Below are 24,032 nucleotides of genomic sequence, written 5' to 3'. Positions count from 1 at the left end.
CGGCTCTACTCTGAGCCTCTCCCGAATGACCGAGCTCCTCACCCTATCTCTAAGGGAGAGCCCAGCCACCCTGCGGAGAAAGCTCATTTCAGCCGCCTGTATCCGGGATCTCGTTCTTTCGGTCATGATCCAAATTTCATGACCATAGGTGAGGGTAGGAACGTAGACCGACCGGTAAATTGAGAGCTTTGCCTTTTCGCTCAGCTCTCTCTTCACCACGACAGACCGGTGCAGCGTCCGCATTATTGCAGCAGCCGCACCGATCCGTCTATCGATCTCCCGCTCCATTCTTCCCTCACTCGTGAACAGGACCCCAAGATACTTGAACTCCTCCACTTGAGGCAGGGACTCTCCTCCAACCTGAAGGGGACAAGCCACCTTTTTCCGGTCGAGAACCATGGCCTCTGACTTGGAGGAGCTGATTCTCATCCCGGCCGCTTCACACTCGGCTGCGAACCGCCCCAGCGCACGCTGTAGGTCTTGGCAGGAGGGAGCCAGCAGAACTACATCATCCGCAAAAAGCAGGGACGAGATCCGCTGTTCCCCAAACCAGACCCCCTCCGGTCCTTGGCTGCGCCTAGAAATCCTGTCCATAAAAGTTATGAACAGCACCGGTGACAGAGGGCAGCCCTGTCGGAGTCCAACATGCACTGGGAAAAGGTCCGACTTAGTGCCGGCAATGCGAACCAGACTCCTGCTCCGCTTGTACAGAGAACGGATGGCCCCTAATAAAGGGCCCCCGACTCCATACTCCTGGAGCACCCCCCACAGGGCAGCACGAGGGACACGGTCGAATGCCTTCTCCAAGTCCACAAAACACATGTGGACTGGTTGGGCAAACTCCCATGAACCCTCAAGCACCCTGCAGAGGGTGTAGAGCTGGTCCAATGTTCCACGGCCAGGACGAAAACCACACTGTTCCTCCTGCAGCCGAGGTTCGACAATCAGCCGGACTCTCCTCTCCAGCACCCTGGCATAGGCCTTTCCGGGGAGGCTGAGAAGTGTGATTCCCCGATAATTGGAACACACCCTCCGGTCCCCCTTCTTCTGGAGGGGAACCACCACCCCAGTCTGCCAATCCAGGGGAACTGTCCCCGACCTCCACACGATGTTGAAGAGACGTGTCAACCATGACAGCCCGACAACATCCAGAGCTCTAAGATACTCAGGACGGATCTCGTCCACCCCCGAAGCCTTGCCACCGTGGAGTTTTTTGACCACCTCGGTGACTTCGGCCTGGGTGATGAACGATCCGAGCCCCAAGCACCCCGTCTCTTCTTCCCCCACGGAAGGCGTGTCCGTCGGGTTGAGGAGATCCTCAAAGTATTCCTTCCACCGCCCGACAATATCCTCCTTCAAGGTCAGCAGCTCCCCACTCCCACTGAAAACAGTGTTAGCGAAGCACTGCTTTCCCCTCCGGAGGCGCCGGACGGTTTGCCAGAATCGCTTTGAGGCCAACCTATAGTCTTTTTCCATGGCCTCTCCGAACTCCTCCCAGGCCCGAGATTTTGCCTCTGCAACCGCTCGGGCCGTGACACGCTTGGCCTCACGGTACCTGCTTGCTGCTTCAGGAGTCCCACAAGCCAGCCAAGCTCGATAGGACTCCTTCTTCAGCTTGACAGCATCCCTTACTATCGGTGTCCACCACCGGGTTCGGGGATTGCCGACACGACAGGCACCGCAAACCTTACGGCCACAGCTACGGGCAGCTGCATTGACAATAGAGGCAGAGAACAGAGCCCATTCAGACTCCATGTCTCCAACCTCCCTCGGAACCTGAGAGAAGCTCTCCCGGAGGTGGGAGTTGAACACGTCCCTGACAGAGGGTTCCACCAGACGTTCCCAGCAGACCCTCACTACACGTTTGGGCCTGCCGAGTCTTTCAGGCTTCCTCCTCTTCCAGCGTATCCAGCTCACCACCAGGTGGTGGTCGGTGGACAGCTCCGCCCCTCTCTTCACCCGAGTGTCCAGGACATGCGGCCGAAGATCAGAAGATACGACTACAAAGTCAATCATCGACCTTCGGCCTAGGGTGTCCTGGTGCCAAGTGCACCGATAGACATCCTTATGCCTGAACAAGGTGTTCATTATGGACAATCAGTGACTTGCACAGAAGTCCAATAATGAGACACCACTCGGGTTCAGAGCTGGGGGCCCGTTCCTCCCGATCACGCCCCTCCAGGTGTCACTGTTGTTTCCCACGTGGGCGTTGAAGTCTCCCAGTAGAATGATGGAGGGGTGCTTTCTAACACCCTCCCCATGCTAAGAAGGCCTGGTACTCTGTACTGCCATTCGGCCCATAGGCCGAAACAACTGTCCGAGTCCTCCCCTCAACCCGAAGGCGAAGGGATGCGACCCTCTCGTCTACAGGGGTGAACTCCAACACGAGACGGCTGAGCTGGGGGGAGACAAGCAGCCCCACCCCTGCCTTTCCCCGCGGGTCACTCCAGAGTAGAAGAGAGTCCAGCCTCTCTCAAGGAGCTCGGTTCCAGAGCCCTGGCTGTGCGTAGAGATGAGCCCAACTATTTCTAGCCGGTATCGCTCCACCTCCCGCACAAGTTCGGGCTCCTTCCCCGCCAGTGAGGTGACATTCCACGTCCCACGAGCCAGTTTAAGCACCCGCGGATCAGGTCGCCGAGGTCTCTGCCTCTGGCTGCCGCCCAATCCCCTATGCACCGGTCCCTCATGGTTCCCCCTGCAGGTAGTGGGCCCACTGGGGGATGGCCTCGCGTCGCTCCTTCGGGCTGGGCCCGGCCGGGTCCCGCGAGGAAGAACCCGACCACCAGGCGCTCGCCAACGAACCCCAACCCTGGCTCCAATTCAAATAAAGTGCTATTTAAACACGTGGGATTCAGGTGAAATCTAGATATTTGTTATTCTCTATCCCCTCATTTTCTTCTTATCCTAACTTTTTAAAAAACACTTTACAATCTTCCAGTCCTTTCTTCATACCGTTGTTTCTGCCATCTTCTTAAACACTGATTTCATTTCACCACTACTAAATGGTATTACTACATCAGTTTAGTCCTTTTCATTCCTTTAGCCAGCAGCACTGATTGGGCCTGTCAACATCAGCTCAGGTTCTACTGTATTTTTGTTACAATTGGTCTTAATTTCAGTTATGTCATTTACTACCTTTTCCCAACCAGTAGAAACCCTGTATGCAAAGAAATTATAGAACAGAAAGAGTCAGGTTTGGATTTTATTTAAGTGGATATGCAAAAAAAAAAAAAGATAGAAATATGCGTATTGTGTTTTTGCTGCCAATTTTGCACTTTTCAAAGTTTGTGTAATTTCAAAATGCCTTTGAGGCGATAAATTAACTGTTTTATTGCCTTGAAGCAATAGAAGCATGTTTTATAGATTACAACTTTATGAAAATCAGATGAGCTATCCCTTAAACTTCAGCAATGTGTATGTGCAGTTCAAGGTCAGTCTGATTTTGGAGCTACTCCATAAACAGAAGATTCTTGCTTCATGGCAATGAATCAAGTTGTTCAATAAAACCCTGCGAGGCAGCACTATAACCTTCATACTTTTCAAAACTTTTGAATAAACTGTTAAAACTTAAAGATCTTTCTAAAGAAAAAACAAAACAAAAAAACTTTTTGGTTTTGTCCAGTTAATATTTACAAAACATTAGGAGTACATATACTGTTAGTACAGTTACAGGCCTGTGAGAAAAAAAAAAAAAACAGCATCTTTAGAAAGATGTACAGGAAGCACCAGCATCGACGCCACCAGGACAGGTCCAAAGTCCCCACGGCTTAAATACACTTTAATCACTTTATGTATTTAAGAAATGAACTCAAGCTGCTCTGCTTGATCCTGATCAGCAAAATTGAATTAGTTCATATTTATTTTCCTCTCTTCCCTTTACCCCCCTTGGACTGCCTTCCTTTTCCTCCTTTCGTTCGCTGTTCCTTCCTCTGCACCCCCCGCATATCCTTCTTCATGCGTCCATCCACCACTTTGAAGAGTCCCTTCACTCCACGAGGCCGTCTAACCTTCTTCCCAACTCCTTTTTTGGCGACTACGTACGTCACTTCTCTCTTTTCCTTTTTCAGGCCAGCTTTTTTGTAGATACTGAAATAAAGGCAAAACAAAACATCAGTATTTTATTCTAACCAAGTTGGCATCAACCAGCAAACAATGCAGCCTCAGTCTGACTTACCTCTTCAGCTGAGCTACCTTCTCCCTTTCTGAGATGTCGGCAGTGTTGACAACAGCCTCGGCCTTCTTCTTGGCTTGCTCCATCTTCTTCAAAATCTAGAACAATCCAACAGACCTGGATTTCATTTTTTGTCCATTCTCTAAATCATCCTTTAAATCACAATGAAATGAATCGCTCTGTGCATGTCGTCTAGTTTCATATAAACAAGCATGTTTCTCTTACCCTCCTCTTCTTCCTGGCCTTAGCTTCAGCCACACGTTTGATTGGCCGGGCATTGATCTCTTTCCATTTCTGTTTGTATTCCTCCAGCATCTCCTTGGTGACAGGCACGGGCTTTTTTCTGTGTTTACGTTCATCATCCAGGAACCACTCGGGAACTTCCCAGGGCTCGTCAGAGCAGGCAAACCTATAAAGGGGGAAACAATCACATGTAAGGGTACAGGATCATACCATTTAGTGAAAATCAGAGGGCGGCAGACACAGGAGCAGCTTCTGTTTGCTCCTCTTTCTGTTAGGGTTCTTAATGAAACTTAGTAAAAATGTCTTCCACAACCAGACATTGACCTGTGGAAAGAGTTGTCCACCAGGTCCCTGGCTCTCTTCTTTGATGTGGCAATCTCACAGCCGATGGCCAGGCCCTCTGCGTTCAGGATCCGGGCCTTCTTACCTGGAAACCAAAGAAAAACAAACTGAAAATTTCAGAACATTGAAGTAAATAAAAGGTTTTCAGTTTTGGGGTTCTTTCAGTCTGCTTACATCTTATGCATAGAACTTTATTTTTTTATGTTTACTCTTGACATCTATTATATAAATTCTACAGAAGGAGGAAACTTCAAAGATGTGAACATTTCTGCAACGTAAGTTTGTGTTAAGTATTACATTTCCAGGACAAAAATACTGTTATCATCACCCAAAAGAACATTTATTTGTTCCTGTTCTTGTACCATATGTCCAGGCCTTTATACTCACTGGTGCTTTCAACAGGAACAACCTGGAAGTCTTCACCTTCAGCGTCTGCTGATGCCCCACCAGGCCCCCTGGCTCCCTTCATTCTTATTATCTCACTGGAACAAAGAAATCCGACTGCTTTATCAGTGCTTTAAAAAACCTTTTCCGCGCTTCAGAATTTAAGCTTCAATGTCATTTGACTCACTGCACAGTTTGGACACAATGCAGCAGAGAGTCTAAAAGAAGCAGGGATTTACTTTTCATCCTCGCTGCTGTCATCGGAGTCGCTGTCCTCTGCAGCTTCCTGGGAAGGTCCTGGAGTTTCCACATCTGCATGAGCAGCTTCCTCGTCGTCTTCTTCCTCATCTTTATCATTGTACTCTTCTTCAGCTTTCCTCTTTTTTCCTTTTCCTTAAAAAAAAAAAGGATAACATTTTCCTTCGTAAATTTACCTTACTGCTCCATGCAATTGGCTATTGTTTCACTTCAATAGTTTTAGTAGAAATATATAACAAAAGTAAATACAAATACTATCATCTGCTACATCAAACTACCAATTAAACCATTGTGGTCCATTTTTACAAAATTGTTTCAATGCAGCCATATTAGACAGTTTTTAAACATGAACAATAATAATAATTATTTTTAATAAATAACAATAGTAATAATTAATTATGGATTAAATTCCAGACTTTGAAAACGCCACTCAAGGTCACCAGTGGACCTACTGGTGTTCAGGAATTTTCCCCCCACCCCAATAAACTAAGTGATATGGAGCATCACAAACTGATGCTCTCTGGTTAGCAAGGATCTCGCACCAATCAATGCCATCATTTCCCAGCCTTAAGCCTTCATAAGCGTACCTATTCCTACATGTCTAACGACAAATTCTTTCATTTCTCACACTTATGGCACCATCGGTCGTGTTTCCCTTCCAGCTTTAGCATCAGAATCTGCCTCACTGCCCCAGTTCTTGAACATAATGTAACTTTGTTGTCACTTTACTGCCAACATATTAAAGGCAGATCAGAAATGTTTTTTATTTTTAGTAGAGACAGACTGACAGCCAACATTTCGGCCTGTTATTAGCAATGTTTCCCTTTATAAGCATTAGCCCACACATGCATGGGTTGGCTGATTCATAGGTGTGTTCAGCAGCCATGCCTTGAGATCACATACGCAGTCCCCCCATTTACCATCTTTTATTAACGTTTAGCTTGATTTGGTAATAAGTAGAATGAAACCAAGCATATCCGAACCTTGTGTAACACTGGATTTTAATCATGTTTTTTTCCCCAATGTAAATGGAGGAAGAAAAATGGCAGCTCATATCAGGGTGCAGTTAGACTGATGTCAAATAATGGATGTCGACCTTCAGCCAATCTGTAATTCTTAGCCCACATCTTGCTGTTAGACAGTTCCAATTAAGTAGTTTCCTGACTCAGACCTGGAGTAATCAGATCTGAATGTGGCCATTAAAAACTGCATAGTAAAGATATGGTTAATCACTATTAATTTATTATTTTAACAAGGAGGTGATTTTCCTTTTAGCGCAAATTCCAATTGACCTCAATGACCTTTTCCCTTTGATCCCACTTATGCCGCTCAGAGTAAATGGGGAGCTGCTTTGGGAAGCAGTAGGCCGCCATTGCGGGACACCCAGGAGCAGTGTGGGGTTAAGGGTCTGACTCAGAGAGCCATAGCGGCAGTCTATGGGAGTAGGTTTCAAACTCACAACCTCAGCATTCCAAGCTCTATGCCCTAACCACTAGGCCGCCACTCCCCACCAATCTTACACCAGATTTCCTGAGAATCGAAGGATTAATAAAAAAAGGTTACCTGACTGTTTGCTTTGGAGCAACTCCGTCTGTTTGAGCTCACTCTCTGCATCAGCTTCAAGGTCAATTTCTGAAAAAATGCCCTGAAGGAGGAACAAAAAGGGAGAAACCGAACCATTAAGATCTAAAACAGTCAAACAGCCAATCAAAGGGTGACATGAAGGGAATTTGTGAGGAAGCGGCACTAGTTGAATGAGAAGAGTCTGCACGGACAAACCTTGCTGAACCACAGGTTCGTCTCATGCTCCATCTTTTCATCCTTTCCTTCCAGTTCAACCAGCAAGCCACCGTCCTGCTCCTCTTCCTCCACGGGTTCCTCTGGGAACTTCACTCTGGATAATTCAAACAGGAGTGGTGACAACTCTCCATCAACACAGGCCTGTATATTTCCCTTATTTCAGACTTTATAAGCCAACAGAAAAAAGAACTATGAAATAAAAACCTGACATTAACTCCTGAATACCTAGCAGTGGAGACAGTGACTCCTATATAAGTTTACAGAGACTTTAAAAAGTTAAAGGACTCCCACATCAAATGTTTGGAAGGTCTTTTCCCATGCCTGGCTCTGCTTTCTAAAGCTTGAAAACCATTTGTTGGATCGGTGCCCGAACAAGAGCAGTAAGGAATGAATGATGAGGAGCAAGAACAGGAAAAATAAAGTAAGGCCACAAATTGAAAATTGAGAGGAGTTTTGAAAATGTCTTGTGGCGTTAAGTAGAGTAGGGTATGAGCCTACAGTTCTGGTTCCCCTAAATAAGCTGGCAGAGGGTTCAGGAGAAAATGATAGATGATCTGCTTTGGTCCTGTTCTAGGAAGCAAACCCAACCAACTTAAGGAGTTTTATATTTTTTCTCCTCTTGACATTTACCAATCCCTGGACCAGACCAGCCGTGTAAGTCTTTAATAAGATTCAAAACAATGTGGCTGCAGAGTCCCTGTACATGCTGGACATTCGATTTGGGTTTTGTAATAGGAAACCTAAAAAAAAAAAAAAAAATCACAAAAAGTAATGAGTGATAAATGGGGGTAAACTTGCCCAATTTTGTTATTTAGTTTTGAAATCCTTAATCAGGAATCAAAGAATATTTTTTTATTCCACCATAAAAAAATAACTTTTCCGATTCAGCTCTCCCCTCATCAGCTTCACACAGTGGGTCTCTATTACTATGGACATGGTAAAATACTAGAACACATTTATACGCTCCCAGACTATCCCAAATCGCCCTCATTATCATCATCATTAATGCATGTACGACATTTTTGCAATAAGCCGGCTCTATGAACACAAAAGGAATAAATGACAATGACTCCCACAGATCAGCGGAGCTACGCAGCTAATTTGGAAACGGTTTCACTCTTGACCAGGAGGTGGGAGCAGCTCATCAGATCTTAGTGGAATTTTATTTTAGTACAATATTTCTGTATATTGACACTGAAATATCGCCAAATTAGCAAAAATAACTAAAAAGAAATGAAAATAATCCTGACCAAAATCAATGGTGCAAAGTCTCTCTCTCTTTTCCACTTTTATGACTGATTCTGGGTAACTACTAAAACAAAACAGAGAGGGGGAACTGAACCGGAAAAAGGTTGTTTTTTTTGTTTTTATTTTAGAATTGAAAAAGTGATAAAGGTTATTTTTTGTTTCCCTTTTTTGTTGCTTTTTTAATTTTCTTTATTTGGAAATCAGCAGACTGTTCGCTTTCTGATTTTGGATTCAACGTTACAAAACCAACATCAAACGTCAACCACGTACAAAATCCCAGAGGGAGGAGTGTTCTCCCTGGCTTCATGAAGCCAAGTCCCCCTCACAGCCCTGAGCTTCCTGCACACTGCCAGTCAAAGGGATGAAAAGAACGTCATCAATAACTATAAGACACTCTGATTACATTTATAATTTTCAGGCTAATTATATATTATTAGATGGTAATCCATTCTCTCTATATATTAGATTCCTTCCTTGCACTTTACAGACTGAACCTGATTGATCGCTCCATCTATCCTGAGGCTTCTCCTATTTTTAAACCATCACTTACTTCTTTGGTGCTTTCTTTTTCAGTTCTTTCTGTCTCTGATCCACTTCTTCTAAATCCTCTTCATCTAAATCAGATGCCAGGGAAATCTCATCTGCATCATCTTCCGGATCTGAAAGGTGGATGTCATCTTCTCCATCGCCCAGATCGCCTGCAGCCTCCATGTCTCCCTTGGAGATGTCAGTCAGCACCTGATGAAAACACGTCAAAGGAGGATTTAATTAAACCCAAGGAATATTAATCACTTTCAAAGTGGAAATAAGAGGTGAGAAACAGTCTCATTAGTAGTAGAGGTTTCTGTTTGATTGTGAGCTACAAGCCGTCTTCACCTGCTGCTTCTTCAGAGAAGACAAGGAAAACAGGGATGAGTCTGTGTTGCTAGCGATAGAGACCCCTGGTAGGTCCATCTTCAGCTCCACTCTCTCCCTCTGCTTCCTCCTCTCCTTCAGTAGCTTCCTCTTCTTCCTGATGATTAAGCATCAAAAATCAAATATCACCTGTGAAATCCATGAAGCAAAATTTGCTGAAATTAAACTGTATTTCAATAAAGACAAACCGTTTGAGCTCTGCCACCTCCTGAGCTTTCAGGTCTGCCAGCTTTCTATCCATTTCTTCCTCCTCATCATCATCCTCATTTTCCTCCTTTTTCGCCTGAGGTTCGTCTTCCGAGTCCATGCCTTCCTCATCTGAGCTTAAACTAAAAACCAGACACAGTGGTTAGAAATCCTCTCAGACACGTTTCATCAAAAACCTATTTCTTAGTGTTTACCTGATCTCCTGGTCGAGTTGTTTGGCCTCCTCCTTCAGCTTCTTTGCCAAATATCTTCGAAGCTTTGCCCTCCAGCTCAGCAGCAGACTGTGATGTACACAAAAACAAACTTAATGCTGCAGCAGAGGGAAAAGAAATTGCTGCATCACCTCATGTTGCTTTTCAATAGAGACAGCATCTAATAGCTTTCTCATTCTAAGGTGAATTAGTAGAAAAGATCAGACAGTTTATGGTTTTAGGCTGTAACCTGACTTTGCAGGTGATCCCTTTCTGAACAGTAGGCTCCATTTTCAGGCTTATTTTCTACAAACCATACAATTCACCATTTAAAACATTTCCAGATATTTTAAAAAATAACCAAGAAATATTAAAATTTCACTACAGGCATTCGTCAGGTTCAAACTCTCCTAAAAATCCCAAAACGGTGCAGAGCTAAAGCGGGCTTCTTTTTTGGCAGTGTGGTAAACGGACATTTAACTTTTATGGCATAGTAAGATCCTCCGGTAAGATAGAAAAAAAAAAAACCTAAATATCTGGACTGGATTGGACTAAAAAAGTAAAATAAATTCTCAAAAGCTATTTGTTTTCAGTGAAGCACCGATTTCACGAAATTCCAAATAAGCAAACAAATTTCTAACAAAATGTCTGAACATTTAACCCAAGGATGATTGAAGAAATGTTCATCCAGTTTAAAAATAAAAGGTTCTAAAGGTAAAAACAAAGGAGATAGTTTTAATTATTTTTAAACCAAAGATCAATTTAACCTGAAATAAAATTCATATAAAAGCTCTCTGGGTTATGGAAAAGAGCAGAGTGTGAAGATAAACTTCCAGCACTTCCAAGGCTGGAACCCGTTTTCAAAATCACTGTCTCTAATATGCAAGATACTGAAAACTCAACCAGTCATAAAAACCCATTTCAATATAGTATTTTCGTACAAATAAAAAAATGTATATATATATATATAAAGATACCATCTCAACAAACTAGTTGTTTGGCGACATGTATTTTTGTTTAAATATAATTTTTTGCAATACAACTTTATTACAAAGAAAAGAACTAAATGAAATGCTGAAATTAAAGGTTTAGGCCCACTCGATCATTCACAATAACATTTATTCATCTTAATTTTGGCTTCAACAGCAGAATCCATCCTCTACGTTGTGCAAACTCAGCACCCACCGGAGCTCTTTGCGTCCCAGAACTTTGATATCCCGACAGCACTCCTTTATTTCATCGGTGGTCGCAGAGTGGGATTCCAGGTGTGGATTATCGAATTTGATCTTAAAGAGAAGAAAGAGCTTGAATTAGAAACCTGGTGCTCCTGTAAAACCTTAAAGCAACATCATGCTTAGCCACTAGGGAGCGCTTTGTCTGTAACTTCCATGTTCCCTTCCATGATGGCATCTGGCAACACTTCACTGTGACAAGATTGTTCAGTCACCATCAGTGTTTTTGAATCTGTTAGCAGATCCCTTTGGATTAGCTGATTATTGAGTTAGTTAAAGATAAAGCCACAATTATCCTTTATCAGATAATAAAATATGTCTATTCAGGTTAGAAGATCAATATGCACAAAGTAATGGATACTTACCTAAACAATCATTTAATATATACAAAATTAAGCTAATATTAGGGTAAAGTCATTCAGTGTTGTTTAAATAAACCAGAGGCTCCAAGACACTCAATTATATACACATACACACAGTGGGTAAGGAAAGTATTTAAAACCCTTACATTTTACAGTTTCATTGAAGCCATTTCCTAAATAAAAATTCCTCATCTTATTTCTCATTTATGTACACTCAGCCCCCCATCTTCACAGAAAAAAACAAATTTAGAAACTTTTACAAATTTATTAAAAAAGAAAAAGTGAAATATCACATAACTACTCAGACCCTTTCCTCAGTATTGAGTAGAGGCACCATGTTGAGCTAGTGTAGACATGAGTCTTCTGGGGAATGATTCCACAAGCTTTTCACACCTGGATTTGAGGATCCTCTGCTATTCTTCCTTACAGATCTTCTACAGTTCTGAGAGGTTGGATGGTGAGAGTTGCTGCACGGCCATTTTCAGGTCTCTCCAGAGATGCTAATTTGGGATTAGGTGAGGGTTCTTGTTGGGCCAGTAAAGAATGGTCGGAGTTGTTCCCAAGCCACTCCTTCTTATTTTAGCTCAGGGTCATTGTTTTGTTGGAAGGTGAACCTTCGGCCCAGTCTGAGGTCCAATTCAATTGAAACACGTCGTCCTGTCCCTGCAACTGAAAACCACCCCATAGCATAATGCTGCCACCACCATGTTTGACTGTTGGGATTGTATTGGCAGGTGATGAGCACACACCTCTTAGATTTAAAGCAAAAAAAGTCCAATCTTGGTCTCATCAAACCAGAGAATATTTGTTCCTCTTTCTGAGGAGAGGCTTCAGTGAGGCCACTCTGCCATAAAACCCTGACTGGTGGAGGGCTGTAGTGATTGTTGACTGTGAACTTTCTCCCATCTCTCTACTGCATCTCTGGAGCTCAGTCACATAGATCTTTGTGTTCTTATTCACCTCTCTCACCAAGGCGCTTCTCTTACAACCGCTCAGTTTGGCTGAACAGCCAGGTCTAGGAAGAATTCTGGTCGTCCTAAACTTCTTCCATTTAAGGATTATGGAGACCACTGTGCTCTTAGGAACCTAAAGTGCTGCAGAAATTGTTTTGTAACCTTGGCCAGATCTGTGCCTTGCCACAGTTCTGTCTCTGAGCTCCTTGGGCAGTTCCTTCAAGCTCATGATTCTCATTTGCTCCAACAAGCACTGTGAGCTGTAAGGTCTTATATTGACAGGCGTGCCTTTCCTAATCAAGTCCAATCAGTCTAATTAAACACAGCTCAGGGTTTATACAGGAATGAGTAACTCTTATTTAATGCTTTTTAATGCTCTTAGAAATAATCTTAATGCCATCAACAAGTACCCATATATTGGTACTTGTTGATGGCATATATATGTATATTTGCATTTCCCCCCCCATTCTCTAGCCTTCTCTGTCTCAAGCTTCTTTTCCGAAGCCATTTTAACGCCACGGTTATCAAATTTAATGAATTATAATGCCAATTTAGGCCTTAAATTAAAAAATAATAATTTAATGATTTTTAATGACCCGTGGAAACCCTGACAGCTGGACTCTAATGAAGCAGCAGAACCATCTCAAAGAGAAGAAATGGACATCATGTGAGTTAAATATGAGTCAAAGCATAGAGTCTGAAAACGTATGTCCAATTGATATTTCAGTTTTTCTATAAATTTTCCAAAAAATCTACATTTCTGTTTTATTTGTTAGAAAATGGAGCTGAGTGTAATATAAATGCGAAATAAAATGAACTTTTTGGATTTTACCAAATGGCTGCAATGAAACAATGAGTGAAAAAGTAAAGTGATCTAAATACTTTCCATACCCACTGGATATACAGCATATAATTCAACCTTCAAGGAAATCATAAAAACTTTAAGGGCATTCTAGACCTTGATATAAAACCATACCTATAGATGAATTTATTATAAACTTGGGCCCATAGGTAAAGCATTTAAGTTAGCCTCAGAACTAGCATAAAAGGGCTTTTTGAAAACATTTTGCCATTTAGATCAGCCCTGCTTCTTGATTTAAAGAACCGGGATTTTTTCAGTCTGGACCGCAGCCTGACACCAAATTTAAATCAAAAGCATAGAATGTGATCATATATCATTAGAAGCAGCTCTAACACGCTTAAATCGAACCCAAGAACGATTTGTAAACCAATAATCTCGTTTAAAACTACAGTTGTGCTTGAAAGGAAATGTTGAGTCAGACTTCTGCACCTGATGACAGGTATGTTAGTTCACCGATTCTGAGCAAGGGATTGTAATTTGTCTGGGACAAACATCTGGTAATTTAGATGCTTCTTTTGTAAAATATAAAAACATCTGGAAACTGTTATAGTCACACAAAAACATTGGAAGTAAAATTCATTTTCTAAAAGTTTTATATAGTATTTAACTGTTACTGTTATATACTGTAGGCGTTTTAAATGTCAGCAGCTTATAGTACTATTTATCCACATGTAGTGACACTGAAGTTAACCATCTTACCTCGCTGGCTTTTCCCAGAAAGTCGACGGGGTTCTCTGCCTTCAGAAAGGCGGTCACAGTAAAAGAATGATAAAGTGTCAAATCGCCATCCGTGTATCCCTCCGCCTGTAATGCATAGACTGCTTGGTCAGTTTCAGATAAAACATCACGGATGATCAGCTTCCCTTTATATTACAGATTTGCCACATAAACAGTAAATAATGGTTACGTAGTTGAATGAAAATGAATGAAAGTGTAAACTGGGCTTGCCTTTGGCTTCTTGACAGGAACCAGCTCCTTCACAGTCTTAGCCTGTACTTCCACCTCTTTGAAGGCATGCTTGGGGTCAAAAAACTTATTGTCGATTTTGTCAGGGGCAACATAACCTAATCAAAAGAAAAACCTGTTACATGTGTGTACACATATTTTCATAGACACTCATTGGTCTGAAAAAACTTAGAATGTTCTTTAAATCATGTCATAAAGTAACTCAACCCAAGATTAGCCATCAGTCTGAATATTTTAGACTGTTTACAGACTGTTAGATTAGATGAGAAGGCTGTCAAGGTGTCGCCCCATTTATAAAAATACAAACAAAAATCACCTAAGAAATAATATTTAGTAGCATCTGTAGCTGCTTCCTACCTTGGCAGACAACAAAGATTTCTGCCGACTCATTTCTGGACGCTTGAGGCTTGGTGGCCTGGACCTTTTTGAAAAACTGCTGGAAGATCCAAAGAAGAGGCTGATAATCTTTGGAGCGAAAAACTTTAGTGATGAAAGTGCCCCCTTTGGTCAGAAACTCGCAGGCCAACTTCAAAGCCATGAGGGTCAGATGAGCTAAGGACGAAAATAGATTGTTTTTTCCCAGTTCAACAGCAACAAAACGGCATCATATCACTGGCTGACAGAAATATTTACCCTGAGAAAAAGCATCATGTTGCCAATTGGTTCCCACGTTTGGAGCTCCGTCGTTTAACACCACGTCTGCTTTCCAAGTTTGAAGCTCCTTGCGAAGAGCCTGAATGTGAAACAAAAGGCACCTCAGACATACAGACTCCAGCTTCCCTGGCAGTCGAACAGTTTCTCAGTAAACGGTGACCTCCAGCTGTACATTACAAGTTGTTCAGAAGTGAAATAAACTCAAAGGGATCCTCACCTGTCGGCATTTTTCTGTTGTGATGTCTTCTTGCAGAGTCACCACGCTAGGAATGGGTTTAATGGGGACCAAGTCCACACCTGACAGGAACACAAAACATCAAAACAATTAATTAAAAATGAAAACCTTTAAGACACATTTCCCTTATTAGATATAAGAGTTGTAACACTTTACTCACCAATGATCAGACTTGAAACAGGCATAAACTTAGATGCTACCTGTAACCTAGATATAAATATTAAATGATTATTAGTGAGATTATTCAGTTTTATACATTTTACTAGATGCAATATTATGCTCTTATGTGAAAAGTTTGCTGAACCTACAATATGACCTATAAACAACAATACAACCTATAAAATGTTAACTTGAGGTGTTTATTATCACCTATGAACATATAATAGTTAAATCTAAACCAATGTAAGCATAAAATTGTCACAGGTTCCAAAATCATGTGTAAAAAACGTTACATTAATAAATAATGTTAGATTGATGATGTTTAAGACTGTAGATAAGTGACTGATCATTAACAGGCTCACCATCCTCCAGGAGCAGCACATAGATCCACCAAAGCTCTCGCTTTTTGCAGAAACTGGAATTTACGGTTTAACTGGATGAGTTTGAAAGAAGACCGAGATCGATAACCTGAAGGCCGCAACAAAGAAAAAGATTCAACACTACAGTATTTATGTAAAGCTTTACTGGGAGCCAATGCTAATGCAGAACATGTAGCTAAAAGTAGCCGACTGTTTTTCCTCTCTAACGCAACGTTACCTGTTTCTTTTGCAAGATGGTAGAATTTATCTTTCCTCGTCTTTCCGACTTTTGACTTCTTCCCCATCTTGGAATCGGTGGGTTAAAACTGAACTGATGCAGAAAAGTCACGACTGATCCAAACTCATGAAAACAACACGTGTGAGCGAATGTCCCTGCGCATATCTTTAGCGTCACACATGAGCGCTGCCTCTTCTTCTTCTTTCCATCTACTTTCAGTCAGAGGACTTGGCGCCATCTGCTGTTAGCTGTGCAGAATGCAACCTGATATCTTCTTAAAAAAAAAAATATATATATATACACTATATTGCCAAAAGTATTTGCTCACCCATCCAAATTATTGGAATCAGGTGTTCCAATCACTTCCATGGCCACAGGTGTATAAATTCAAGCACCTAGGCATGCAGACTGTTTTTACAAACATTTGTGAAAGAATGGGTCGCTCTCAGGAGCTCAGTGAATTCCAGCGTGGAACTGTGATAGGATGCCACCTGTGCAACAAATCCAGTCGTGAAATTTCCTCGCTCCTAAATATTCTACAGTCAACTGTCAGCTGTATTATAAGAAAATGGAAGTGTTTGGGAACGACAGCAACTCAGCCACGAAGTGGTAGGCCACGTAAACTGACGGAGCGGGGTCAGCGGATGCTGACGCGCATAGTGCGAAGAGGTCGCCAACTTTCTGCAGAGTCAATCACTACAGACCTCCAAACTTCATGTAGCTCAAGAACAGTGCGCAGAGAGCTTCATGGAATGGGTTTCCATGGGCGAGCAGCTGCATCCAAGCCATACATCACCAAGTGCAATGCAAAGCGTCGGATGCGGTGGTGTAAAGCACGCCGCCACTGGACTCTAGAGCAGTGGAGACGCGTTCTCTGGAGTGACGAATCGCGCTTCTCCATCTGGCAATCTGATGGACGGGTCTGGGTTTGGCGGTTGCCAGGAGAACGGTACTTGTCTGACTGCATTGTGCCAAGTGTAAAGTTTGGTGGAGGGGGGATTATGGTGTGAGGTTGTTTTTCAGGAGCTGGGCTTGGCCCCTTAGTTCCAGTGAAAGGAACTCTGAATGCTTCAGCATACCAAGACATTTTGGACAATTCCATGCTCCCAACTTTGTGGGAACAGTTTGGAGCTGGCCCCTTCCTCTTCCAACATGACTGTGCACCAGTGCACAAAGCAAGGTCCATAAAGACATGGATGACAGAGTCTGGTGTGGATGAACTTGACTGGCCTGCACAGAGTCCTGACCTCAACCCGATAGAACACCTTTGGGATGAATTAGAGCGGAGACTGAGAGCCAGGCCTTCTCGTCCAACATCAGTGTGCGACCTCACAAATGCGCTTCTGGAAGAATGGTCAAAAATTCCCATAAACACACTCCTAAACCTTGTGGACAGCCTTCCCAGAAGAGTTGAAGCTGTTCTAGCTGCAAAGGGTGGACCGACGTCATATTGAACCCTATGGATTAGGAACGGGATGTCACTTAAGCTCATATGTGAGTCAAGGCAGGTGAGCAAATACTTTTGGCAATATAGTGTATATATATATATATATATATATATATATGTGGCTGACATGCCTCTTTAATACTGCGCAGCAGTCAGGGACAATGCCCCTGAACTGACAGAATAGGGTGGTGGTTCAATGGGCATTTTCAGACCTAAGGGGGTAATATTTCTCAGTCTCCATAGTAAAGTCTATGCCAGGGTGCTGGAGAAGGGAGTCTGGCTGATTGTCAAACCTTAGCTTGTGGAGGAGCAGTGTCGTTTTCCAGTTGGTGCCCAGTGGGGGCTAATCTAGAATTAGGGAGTCGGGGACCCTTTACTAGGGGCTACCTCGTCTCTGTACAAGCAGAGCAGAAGTGTGGTGTGCATTGCTATTTTGAAGTTGGACTTGTTCCCTGCATTTGTTGTATTCTGACAGGACTGCCCTCTGTTCATAATCAGAACTTTCATGAACAGGATTTCTAGGTACAGCCAAAGGCGGTCTGGCAAAGCTCTCAAATTATCTTGAGAGTCTATCTTGACTGGCCTGAGAGCGCTTTGGCTTCCCCCAGCAGAGCTGGAAAAGGTGGAGAGAGCGAAGTCTGGGCGTAATTGCTGAGACTGATGCCCCTGGGACCATGTCCCAGATAAGCAGAGGACAACATGAGTAAAAGTACAGGTACAAGTTCTTTATTAAGAATTGCAATGCTTCTAGAGAGTTTAGTTTGAACATATTTGATGTGAGGCTTTTGGCAGATTTACTCATTTAGTTTTTACCACATCTATTAAGACATTTACATCTATATTTTCTTTATAATTTCCAGAAGACATTGAAGGTAGTTTTTTTTTCCAAATTCAAGTACAAATAGTTTTTGACCACCCAGCTTTTGAGCTTATTCATCTCTGCTGTAGTATCTTTCAAGAGCTGCCGTATTCTCTCACTTGTACAAAAAATATTTTTATCAACTGCAAATAAAACGTGTACTATATTCAAAACCTTACATGTGTAATTTATGTAGATAATAAACAATTATGGGTCAAAAAAGTGTCTTGGGGGATATCACAAGCAGTCTCCAGACATGATGACTGATAATCTCCTATCTTCACAAATTTCTATCTGCTACTTATTTAGCTCTTCATCCACTCCAGAAGCAACCATGTGCTCTAGAATGTTTTAATTTCCTGATAAATATGTATCAGGTATTCATAGGGCGATCAGTTGGGTCAAGTGCTTTTTTTATCTCAACAAACAGAGCAGTTGTAAATGTCTCCTTATCTTGGGAGCTGGTGAATTATCTCTATCAATTCCAGGACTGCCAAAGCTGTGGATCTCTTTGATCTTAATCGTCATACTGACTTTCAGAAAGTAGTTTGTATCTGTCAATCATATTTCCCATTCTGCTCATAAAGTGATTTTCGGAAATCTTGGAAAACTGTAAAAGCAGAGAATCTGACATGGTTTTGTTAATTCTTCTTACCCACATGCAGAACTGACTCTCAGAAGACAAAAAATTACAGTTAGGAAGTTTAATGATACAGCATAAATAAATATGCAACGGTGATTCACGTCAGGGTGGAAATGGCGATGCGGAAAGCCAGGGGTTCTGGAATGGATACACAAGTAAACAGGGGTCTTGAAGATGACTTGTTGAATTTTGAACCTTGCTTACTAAAGATCTTGCAGATAATAGCTAGGGGGAAGTTAGAGGATTGTGGGGTTCAGGGTTGTATTTTTAGAGTCTTGATCCTTGGTTCTTGCAAAGGCGGCAAAGAGATGCTGTAAAAATACATACCGGTATACATTTTTAACTTTATAGTAATATAAATATATATAGAGAGAGTAAATTTATTACATTACCTTATAAATACATTTATTTTCAAAACAGACATTATTTCATCTCTTTAAATTAGGCATTTTAAGATTCAATTGTATATTTACTGTAATATTTGAACTGATTAAAATCTAATGTACCATCCAAAATCTTAATTATTTACATATTTCATGTATTTATTTGATAGGACCTTCACATATCTGTAATATCAAATCACAGTGTTTGTGGAAATCATTGTGTGTTTGTATGCACAGAGCAGATCTTTACAGAAGATGAAAATTCATTTGCGTCTGCAATTCAACAGACAGCGAGTGCCAACCTTATTTTGTGTGTGTTCATTCATTAATGTGCAGATATTCTGACAGCCAAATTGTGTAAACTAATTGATAGAGGAAATGTGAATGTAAACAACAGACAAATTAAGCATTCTCATGTTTCATTTTATTTTTTTACTTTTTGTAAATCTGAAATATGCTAATTTTATAAAGTGCTCTATAAATATGATTGGGTTTATTAGATTAGATATTCTATTATTTAAGGCTATAAGTGCTTTTTCTTAAATATTTTGCATCATTTATACCTCATTCCCATTACTTAGAATCCCATCTTGTATTTAATAGGACTGTCAGCTGCTTGTAGAACAAGCAATCTGTTCATAATGTACATAAGAGGATTAGGGCCACTGGGAAAAAAAAAAGTTAACCGATTTGTAAATTTTATTTCAGTTTAGTATGGGAAAAAAGTCTGAATTCTGACTTTAATCTCAGAATTCTAACTTTTTTTATTGTCAGAATTTAGTCAGAAGTCTGAGATTAAATTTAGAATTCTGAGAAAAAAGTCAGAATTCTGACTTTTTTCCCATACTAAACTGAAATAAAATTTAAAAATCAGTTAACTTTTTTTTTTTTTTTTCCTGTGGCCTTAATCCTCTTCCGTATTAATGGGTGGAGCCTAACTGGTTTGGGGTTTTTTTGTGACATGTACAAAGTAGTCTTGCTGGACCTACTGAAAAAAATGCATGAAATCTATGTGTGTTGTGCAACCCCCCAAGAGGGGGCCTGGCCCCTCATTTCAGGAACCCCTGCCCTAAAGGATGGTTTAAGAGCACTTATTTTCCCCAATGCAGGACGATAAAGGGATATTCCTGTCCTTCCTAAAAGGTTTGATTAGAGAAAGTATTTTATGAAGGTAGCTGATAAGCTATTTATGGGTAAACTGTCCATAAATCTTATCTTTACAAGAACTACACAACAATCTGTGTTCAGGTATTTTTTGTTTTTTTATTCTTTAATTTGAGTTGCATGAGCATTAGGGAACAGCAGCCTATAGTGTAGATCAAATTTTTAAAAAGGCCTATTCCTGGACCGTGTGTTGATCAGTCCCAGGACAGAGAAGGCACTGGCTGCTGCCGTCACCAGACTGATGGCCCCAATGGCCCTTGAAGCCTGCAGAGAAGATAAAGAGCACAGGATGTGGAGTCAAGAAAAGAAATGAAAAAAAGACCACAGGATAGAAAAAGTTAATCAGTCATTATGTAATACGTTCAAAGTGTTAACAATGCTCTGATGGCACATTAGAAAAAAGCAAAGCAAACAGTCAGATACCTGCTCCGAAACCCCCTCCCCGTAGCGCAGTAGGGTGACAAAGTGTTCACAGTTGCTCCCAAGCAGGTCATAGGACACCTCCTGGTCGATGAGGACTTGAGCTCGCTGGATGATCTCGTAGACAGGCAGAGGCGTGTGGTTGTCATCGTACTTGTTGTTGACTCGATACGAATCGTTTCCAACCACCTCCTTCAGCAGCTGCATGCGCACCACAGCCTTCCTGCTAAATACAGACTTGACGCTGGACATGGCTGCTGCCTGACTCTCATCTGTGTGAGACAGTTCTTGTTTAGGATCAAGATGAAATAATGGAAAAATCCTATGTGCAGTAAGACTTAGACAGATTTTATTTTGTGATTTTGTACATACAAATGTAAGCAAAAAGAAATTTCTTTAAGTAAAGCTCTCTAGACTATTTCTTTTTTTAAATGCAGTTATAAATGCAGAGATAAAATAGTATCTCTTTAAGCTTAAAAAAAAAATTAAAACAGTAGAATCAAATTGTGTCCTTTACCAACAGAGGTACAGAAGGAAGAATCGCATTGCTTTATACTGTTAGAGGATGGTTTAGCTTGGGATACAAGTTAAGATTAACAATAAACAGATGCAGTTTGTTTTGTTAAGGTTTACACTGCATTCATTTTCATCTCTATATATTAATACATATCAGGAAAGCCTTTTATCAGATTTCCCCCTCTACCTTTCTACCATCTCTGCACATCTAAAAACCAAACTTCTTTTTTGCAACATAGCTCAAATTCAGTCAAATAGTATGCAGAACTGTTGCACACAAATGGTCCCATCTTGCTGCATATCACTGTATTGTTTAGTGTCTGTTCTCTGCTGTTTTCCTGTAGGAAGGGCAGCCAAGTTGTACCCTGTGATGAGTTTTCTATGGCACAAATTTATTGTTTTGCATCTGCTTTAACAAGTTTATTGATTCTTATGTTTACTGTTTCCTAGTCATGTTTTTGTTCTTTTTACCTCCTTCACTAATAGACGCCATGTTGACAGATTCTCCTACCTGTAGATTGCTGCAGTTCCTCCAGAGTTACCATGAGCCTGTTAGCTGCTTATTTGATTATAACCCTTACCAGGCCTGTTTGCACACCTTTAAAAGTGTCCAGCTGTCATGCTCCATTCAGTATTCAATTTGTCATGAAAATTGGCAATAAACTGAACAGTCCTCCATAAGATTTTCAAATTTCAGGATTAATTATTTTACAAACTAACTGTCCTTTAAACTCCACAACTTTAACTCCAACATGTCTGCTTTTTTCTTTAAGTCTGCAAGATGCCATTTTTTTCTCTGTCTAGCAAACTTCTAAGGCCTTTGCAGAACAGCTATGTTTATACTCCGATAACATTTCACACACTGTATTTGTTTAATCACTTCTAAAATAGATTAGTTATGTTGTTTTTTTTATTTAGAGGGAAAAAAATGGACAACTAAGCTCATAAGGAAACCACAGATTTAACTTTTTGTTTTATAAAACTATTGATAACCGCATATCTATTTCATTTCACAAAGAATTCATGATTTATCCAGGATCTTTCTTTAGAACTTTTTTTTTTTTTTTATTAAAGAACTCCAGTGCAGAACTACGACAAAATTCATGGATGAAGAGCAGAGTTGCATTCAGGTAGAATTAAGAACAGTGGGAATGAAAATTTTCTACAAACCGACAGGAGTTAAGTTGATAATGTAACCATCTCCCAGGTAGAGAGCCCAGTGCTGATAGGCTGGTCTGAAGATTTCAATGAGGTCACCAGGTTGAGGGTCACCAGAGGGTTCTGAAAGCTCAGGGTCATTAGAGGCCATCTAATGCACAGAGCACAAAAAAAAAGATTGTTCTGCTGTTTACCTTCAGCAATTAGCACTATGAGTCACAAAGACTTGCTAAATTTATAAAGAATAATTTGAATATGACCTTTTTCTAAATTATTTCTTCAAATATATGACTTACATATGACAAATATAAATATATGACTTACATAAAAAAACATTTGATATCTGAGAATTAAAGCTGTTTGTCACATTTAAAAACATAATATAGCTGAAAAACCTGTGTTTATACGAGCAGATATTCAGTTTACTTACAGCAGAGTTTGGTCGTTGTTTATCCATCCCACATCATGCTTCCACAAATTCTAGGGAAAGATGAGAATAGGAAGGTTTTTTTTTTTGTTTTTTTTTCTCCATTTTCAAATTTTGGTTGTAAATCTTAACAAGATTTTCAACAAGTAAAACAAGAATCCTCACTTTTTAATCCATTTTAATTTTTTTTTATTATACACAAATAAAGAAATTACCCAAAACCCCTTGTAAGAGAGAATGCTAGATAAAAAGGACAGCATGGAAGGCTCCTACATACAAAACACAGCAACTCGCTCACACATACAGAAACACACACACAATACACACAAGCTCTGATGTCACCTGGGCTGCTACAATAGCACCAACACAATGTGGAAACTGACAGAAACATGTTTAAATTTAGCTTGTTTGACACTGCAAGAAGAGCCTAAATCATTTTGGGTGATTTCTTCAGGTTATTCACATTAATATGAGAGACAATAATGAGCAAAAATTTGGTGATTAAAGAAATGAGCTTGGAACAACGTTACAAATGAAAGCAGAAGGAATTTATATCTTCCAGGGGGAGCTGAATCCCATTATTAATGTATACTAAAGAGAGCACAAAAAAGGACCATGAATCATTTATCACAGCATAATACCAGCAGCTATAGAATGTAATTTACTGATGTAAAAACTGAACTAGGTACATATAAACTAGAAGTATGTATATAATAATATTTAACCTTGAAGGGTAAAGGTATAAATGTCATACTTACTCAAACACCAGTAGTTTTTTCTTTCTCACCATCTTAATTCTCCATCTTAAATCCACATCAAACAACAAGAAAATCCACAAAAATTCTGAAGAGTGATGCAAAGTTTTTTAGGATTAGAATCGTATGCTGTGTTTTCTGAAAGTTAAACTCCAAGGCAGAGGTTTCTGCTGTAGCCTGCTCAGTATTCACAGCTCTGACTGACTGCGGTTCCTGCCACCGCTGCTTAGTTTTGTCTCACACACACACGCACACACACACCCACACACACATGCAGACACATGCAGACAAACAGCCTTTGTTTGCATAACTTTTGGGGACATTTTATTGACTTACATTCATTTAATATGGCCTAACCCAGACTCTTACCTTAACCATTAGCAACATTTACCAAAAATTAATCTAAACTGAATTCACACCCCAGTCCTAAGCATAACCCCAACCAAAAGAAGACAAATTTACCATTTGGGGACTCCTTATT

The 24,032-nt window shown here is 40.9% G+C and overlaps 2 protein-coding genes across 4 annotated transcripts; both read right to left on the bottom strand.

Moving 5' to 3' along the window:
* Positions 1-3,189: 3,189 nt before the first annotated feature.
* On the bottom strand, positions 3,190-15,959 carry ftsj3 (FtsJ RNA 2'-O-methyltransferase 3). The gene is made up of 21 exons (XM_038272238.1): positions 15,780-15,959; positions 15,545-15,650; positions 15,184-15,230; positions 15,006-15,085; positions 14,768-14,867; positions 14,492-14,686; positions 14,117-14,232; positions 13,868-13,972; positions 10,945-11,045; positions 9,763-9,849; positions 9,550-9,690; positions 9,323-9,458; positions 8,997-9,184; positions 7,178-7,292; positions 6,962-7,043; positions 5,380-5,533; positions 5,144-5,238; positions 4,739-4,841; positions 4,397-4,580; positions 4,175-4,269; positions 3,190-4,086 (listed from the first exon to the last, which is right to left on the bottom strand). Exons 1-21 carry the CDS (start codon positions 15,844-15,846, stop codon positions 3,858-3,860), a joined length of 2,526 nt encoding a protein of 841 aa, XP_038128166.1. The 5' UTR covers positions 15,847-15,959; the 3' UTR covers positions 3,190-3,857.
* Positions 15,960-20,375: 4,416 nt separating this feature from the next.
* Positions 20,376-24,032, bottom strand: plaat1 (phospholipase A and acyltransferase 1). Of its 3 annotated transcripts, none has more exons than XM_038272132.1 (5): positions 24,014-24,032; positions 22,800-22,849; positions 22,382-22,520; positions 20,699-20,967; positions 20,376-20,539 (listed from the first exon to the last, which is right to left on the bottom strand). In XM_038272132.1, the coding sequence occupies exons 2-5, from the start codon at positions 22,824-22,826 to the stop codon at positions 20,438-20,440; spliced, it is 537 nt and encodes a 178-aa protein (XP_038128060.1). In that variant the 5' UTR covers positions 22,827-22,849; positions 24,014-24,032; the 3' UTR covers positions 20,376-20,437. The 3 variants fall into 3 exon arrangements, with proteins under 3 accessions (XP_038128060.1, XP_038128059.1, XP_038128061.1); XM_038272131.1 differs by lacking the exon at positions 24,014-24,032 and adding an exon at positions 23,555-23,779; XM_038272133.1 differs by lacking the exon at positions 24,014-24,032 and adding an exon at positions 23,555-23,779 and having other exon boundaries at positions 20,777-20,967.

The sequence above is a fragment of the Cyprinodon tularosa genome, unplaced genomic scaffold (assembly GCF_016077235.1).
Source record: "Cyprinodon tularosa strain WSP-4 unplaced genomic scaffold, ASM1607723v1 ctg82, whole genome shotgun sequence".
Classification (NCBI taxonomy): domain Eukaryota; kingdom Metazoa; phylum Chordata; class Actinopteri; order Cyprinodontiformes; family Cyprinodontidae; genus Cyprinodon; species Cyprinodon tularosa.
The sequence above is the reverse complement of the archived record's forward strand: the minus strand, read 5'-3'. Positions and strand labels throughout refer to the sequence as shown.